The 6,000-nt window shown below is 46.4% G+C and overlaps 1 protein-coding gene across 2 annotated transcripts in view; it reads right to left on the bottom strand.

Moving 5' to 3' along the window:
• The window catches only part of LOC311226946 (transient receptor potential cation channel subfamily V member 1-like), a 90,966-nt gene extending 85,181 nt beyond the window's left edge, over window positions 1-5,785 (bottom strand). Inside the window, exon 1 of one of the 2 annotated variants that reach the window (XM_084312411.1) lies at window positions 5,496-5,785. In XM_084312411.1, coding sequence (XP_084168537.1) covers window positions 5,496-5,677 — 182 coding nt within the window. In that variant the 5' untranslated portion in view covers window positions 5,678-5,785. The remainder of the gene's footprint in view (window positions 1-5,495) is intronic. The other variant, XM_084312412.1, reaches the window with a different exon arrangement.
• Window positions 5,786-6,000: the final 215 nt, after the last annotated feature.

The raw sequence follows: 6,000 nt of genomic DNA on the forward strand, positions 1-6,000 counted from the left end.
CTTGAAACTCGTGGCGGGGGGAGGGGTAAAAGGAATGGCGCTGTACAGTCTAGAATCGGGACTGGTGTTTGATGAGACGATAGAGACATTTGAAGCCTATGAAGAGAGACTTCAGCAGTTTTTCATTGCAAACAACATAGCGGCAGGCCGGCAAAGGGCCATGTTTCTCTCCGTGGTAGGAGCTAAAACTTTTACATTGCTCAAGGATTTGGTGGCGCCGGACAGGCCAGGCGACGTGGACTTGAAGGACTTGTTAACGGCAGTGAGAGCCTATTTTTCACCGAAGAAGAATGTGCTAGCAGAGAGGTATACGTTCAGAAATCGCAAACAGCTCTCTGGTGAATCGCTCACGGAATATGTGGCGGCATTGAAAGGATTGGCTTCTTGGTGTGCGTTTGGAACATCAATGGAAGAGCAGCTTCGTGACCAGTTTATCTGCGGTATCACAAGTAACGATCTGCGCAGTAAGCTGCTGAATGCAGCTTGTGACTGGGTTTTAGCGTGGACCAAGACGCTGAAGATCACCAACAACTATGAATGCACCGTGGTCAGCATGAAAAGGTTTGTGCCAGAGCCGCAGTTCAGAACCGACAGAGTGGAGATGACGGGAGGACAACGGGAAGGCGCTACGGGAGGTCGGCGACCACCGGGAGCAGGAACAGAGCAGAGGAGCGGCAATGCGTCGGAATGTAACCGCTGCAACGGGAGAGGACATTCGGCGGGAGATTGTCGCTACAAGGATTTCCAGTGTTGATTTTGCAAGACGACGGGGCATCTGGAGAGGGCTTGCAGGAAGAGGGGCCAATTCAACGGACAAGATCAGCAAGGGAGAGCAACGCGCACGGCCCAGCACAGAGGCGGGCGAGGAGGAGGAGTCAACATGATCTCAGAGACTGAACATGAACAGGCAGAGTACAGGTCCGGTTCAGAGGAACAGACTCAAATGGGACTGTATACAGTCCGACCTAATATGGATTGTGAGTATGAGAAACCATACAATGTGTTTGTGAAATGTAATGATCAGAAAATATGTATGGAGGTGGATACAGGTGCCGCGTTGTCAGTCATATCAGAGAGTATGTACCATGCCAAGTTCTAAAATTTAACATTACTTCCATGTATGACTAAGTTGAAAACGTACACAGATGAGCCATTGGAGCTAATGGGGAAGATAATGAGAGTTGAGAGTGGGCAACAGAAGTTGCAGTTACCCTTAGTGGTAGCCAGGGGGCGGGGTCCTGCACTCATGGGTCATAATTGGATAAGACCATTAAACCTAGACTGGTCTAAGGTCAACAGGATAGGGGATCCGGTGGAGTCCCTGTGTCAGACATATACGCAGGTATTTGGCAATGGTTTGGGTAAAGTGACACATGCAAAACCTAGGTTTTGCAAAGCCAGGTCTGTTCCTTATGCTTTGAGGGAAGCGGTAAACAAACAGCTAGATGACTTGGAGAAGCAAGGGGTTATTTCTCCAGTGCCACACAGTGAGTGGGCAGCACCCATAGTGAATATTCCAAAGAGAGACAACACGGTTCGCATATGTGGGGACTACAAAGAAACAGTAAATCCATTTCTGGATGTAGATCAGTATCCGCTTCCCAGAACACAAGACTTATTTGCCAAGTTGGCAGGAGGGAAACATTTTACAAAGCTAGATTTGACACAGGCATATCAGCAGATGGAATTAGAAGAGGAGAGCAAGAAATACTTAACAATCAACACACCAAAAGGGTTGTACAGATACAATCGCTTGCCTTATGGGGTAGCCAGCGCTCCAGCCATATTTCAACGAACAATGGATCAAGTGCTGCAAGGGTTAGATGGGGTAGTCTGTTTTCTAGACGACATATTGGTGACAGGCAATGACACAGACAGTCATATGAAAAACCTAGAAAGGGTACTGCAGAGGTTGGATCAATATGGGCTGAGAGTAAACAAGGGAAAGTGTGCTTTCTTTCAGGACAGTGTGTGCTATTTGGGCCATTGCATAGATGCACAGGGGTTACACCCCCTTCAGGAGAAAACGGAGGCCATCGAAAAGGCCCCGGTGCCCAAAAACACCACAGAGTTGAGGGCGTTTCTGTCTTTGTTAACCTACTATGGGAAATTCATGCCTTCTTTATCTACTCAGATAAAACCTATGACAGAACTACTACAGAAAGGACAGGAATGGGTCTGGTCAAAGCAGCGTCAAGAGGCTTTTGAGAGAACCAAGAATATGCTGACAGCAGCACCAGTGCTAGCGCATTTTGACCCCCAGTTACCAGTGATAATGGCCTGTGACGCTTCCCCATACGGGATAGGGGCGGTGATATCACACAAGCTACAAGATGGCAGTGAGCAGCCAATAGCATATGCCTCGCGGACCCTGTCCAAGGCAGAGGTAAATTATGCGCAAATAGAGAAGGAGGCCCTCAGTATCATTTTTGGAGTAAAAAAGTTCCATGAATATTTGTATGGTCGAAAATCTACCCTCTGTACAGACCATCAGCCACTGGTCAAGATCTTAGGACCTAAGACAGGTGTTCCCACATTAGCAGCAGCAAGACTGCAGAGATGGGCCCTAATTCTAGCAGCCTACCAGTACGATATTCAGTATAAGGCCGCCCTGACACATGGGAATGCGGATGCATTATCTAGGTTACCGATGCAGGCAGAGGCACAAGAGTGTAGCCCGGACTTCAGAGTCTCGTTCTTAGATGAGATCCCTATCTCTGCTAGAGAGATCGCAGAGCACACCAAGAGTGATGCAGTAATGAGAACAGTGAAAGATTTCACACAGAAAGGGTTGCCTAAGCATGGCACGGAGGAGGAACTAAAACCATACTGGGTGAGACGTACAGAACTGTCTGTAGAGAGTGATTGTGTGATGTGGGGTTTTAGAGTGGTCATTCCTCCCGTACTGAGGTCACAAATGTTAAAAGAGTTACATGACGATCACCTGGGTATAGTGAGAATGAAGACCAGAGCACATAGCCATTTTTGGTGGCCAAACCTGGACAGAGACATTGAAAACCTGGTGGCCACATGTAACCCTTGTCAACTGACTAGAAACACACCACCGACGGCTCCGGTGCATGCATGGACTGGTGCAGTGAGACCGTGGCAGAGGGTCCACGTGGATTTTGCAGACAAAGGCAAACATAAGTTCATGGTGTTAACAGACAGTGGCCGGAAGTGTCATTGATGATGACAACGACAGCGGAGAAAACAGTGGAGGTTCTGAGGGGGTTCTTCGCAAACTATGGACTGCCAGAGGAACTGGTGTCAGACAATGGCCCCCCATTTCAGTCACGGACATTTCAGGACTTTCTCAGGAACAATGGGGTGAAACACACACGGTCGCCACCGTACCACCCTGCCTCTAATGGGGCTGCAGAGCGCCTGGTGCAGAATCTGAAAAAGGCGCTGGAAAAAGCAAAGAGTCAGAGTATCACAACGCAGCACTCTATTCAAGACTTTTTGTTTTGTTACAGGATCACCCCCCATTGTGTGACGGGTAAAACACCGGCAGAACTGTTCTTGGGAAGGAAACTGAGAACGAGACTGTCGCTGATACAGCCCAGCGGTGCAGAGACGGGACAACAGAGCACACAGCGGAGTCCGGAGGGACCACAGAAGAGGGTCCGATCATTTCAACCTCACCAGCGGGTGTTGGTGAAAAACTATGGAGGAGGGGAAGGAGAAAAGTGGGTTCATGGGAGGATTGTGAGGCCATTAGGCCCGGTTACATACATGGTTGAGGTTCAGAACAAAGTATGTAAAAGACATGTGAATCAAATGGTGTCAACTAAGTTACCACAGCCTGAAACGGAAGAGCGAGTAATAGTAGGGCCTGATGGTCCTCAGGTCAGGGGAAGTAGTAGACCAAAACGAAATGCAAAACCCCCAGACAGATTAGATCTGTAATCTCAGGAATCAGGGTAGGGGAGGAGTGTAGTGTAGTGTAGGACTACAACTCCCCTGATGTTAAGGTGTCACGTGTCTTGCTTATCATTGGTTACTGTTACGTGAACCAGAGGCGCCCCGGAGCGCTCTGTGTCAGAATAAGGTAGCAGCCAGAAGGACTGGCTGCGGTTTCACTGTTTACCTGTATGAATACCCAACTGTGAATAAAGCACAACTGAGCACTACCACAGTCTCTTCTATTAAGATACTACAATTATCTATTAACTATAAGGCATAGTTTTATCATTAACAAACATTTAACAATTAATTAATGAACTAACTCATTAACAGTTTGTGAATGATCTATTAACTATTTATAAGGGATAGTTATTCTAAAGTGTTACCCATTTTCCCATACTGAAAGTATACTTCTTAGTATATTAGTATAGTATAGACTGTATAGTATAGTATATCAACACTAAGTACCTTACTTTGGTTTCAGTTTTTAACACATTTAACACAATTTTAGTATACTTTCTGAATACATAAAAAGTATACTTTCAGAAAATATACTTGAGCATACTTCTTTTTGACTTGGGAATGGTGTCCTTCCAAGACACTATGGAATGGCTTGGGTAAATAAGGGTGCTTTTCTCTGTAAGCTGACTCTTGTTTACCTGAAACCCCATCACCTGGGTAACCTGAGACTACGACATGACAAAACCCAAATTATTGTTTTGCGTTTCAAACGGCACAGACTAACCAAGTTAGAGCTCATCGTTGGCTGGTCCAGCTATAGGTCTACATTAATTTATAATAAAGGATACAGTGAGAGGCAACTGAAAAACAACTCTAAGCATTTCCTACTGATATCTACACAGCTCATCAACACGGTTCAACACAACACATCAACACGGCTCATCAACACAGCTCATCAACACAACTCATCAACACAACTCATCAATACGGCTCATCAACACAACTCATCAACACAACTCATCAACACAACTCATCAACACGGCTAATCAACACGGCTCATCAACACAACACTTAAACACAACACATCAACACAACACATCAACACAACTCATCAACAACACATCAACACAACTCATCAACACAACTCATCAACACGGCTAATCAACACAACACATCAACACGGCTCATCAACACAACTCATCAACACAACTCATCAATACGGCTCATCAACACAACTCATCAACACAACTCATCAACACGGCTCATCAACACAACTCATCAACACAACTCATTAATACGGCTCATCAACACAACTCATCAACACGGCTCATCAACACAACACTTAAACACAACACATCAACACAACACATCAACACAACACATCAACACAACTCATCAACACGGCTCATCAACACAACACATCAACACAACACATCAACACAACACATCAACACAACTCATCAACACAACTCATCAACACAACACATCAACACAACACATCAACACAACTCATCAACACAACTCATCGCCCACAATTGTGATTGGAATGATGATGACCTGTTGTTTGCCTTCCATGGTGTCTGCGATGATGATGTGATTGAATACTATGAAGGTTAGTTACACACCTGACTGACACCGGCACACATGTGTCCATGGGACTCGGACTTCTTTCCGAGGCCTCCGTTCCGAGGAGCCAGCCCAGGCCTTCCGACCCCTTTCTCCTCCCCTGTCCCCGATCTGGCTCATCTATGTCTGCAGTCACTCCTGTCAACGTGCCTGGCAGGTGTCCGTCTTGTGTTCTATCCATGGCTCCACTTGTCTCCTTCGAGGTGATTGTGAATGACAACAAAAAGGTTCTTATTTTAAATCACAACCACAAGTTGTTGGTTAGCTGGTAATGCTGTACGGGTAGGAACTGTGCCGTCGGTGTGTGGAGATGAAGACAAGGGGAGTGTCAGGAGCAGAGCAGGTAGGGGCAGGTTGTTGTCCGGGTTAAGCCCATCCCTCTCCCCAGAGGGCACGTGTCAGGGTTTCTTTGTGCTTGTGGTGGGAAGGCAGGTTACATCATGTCTTTAACAAAAACAAAGCTGGAGGACCGGATTATATGCTGAAAACATGCTAAGGACACGG

This window comes from Notolepis coatsorum (genome assembly GCF_963971535.1).
Source record: "Notolepis coatsorum genome assembly, chromosome: 1".
NCBI classification, from domain to species: Eukaryota; Metazoa; Chordata; class Actinopteri; order Aulopiformes; family Paralepididae; genus Notolepis; species Notolepis coatsorum.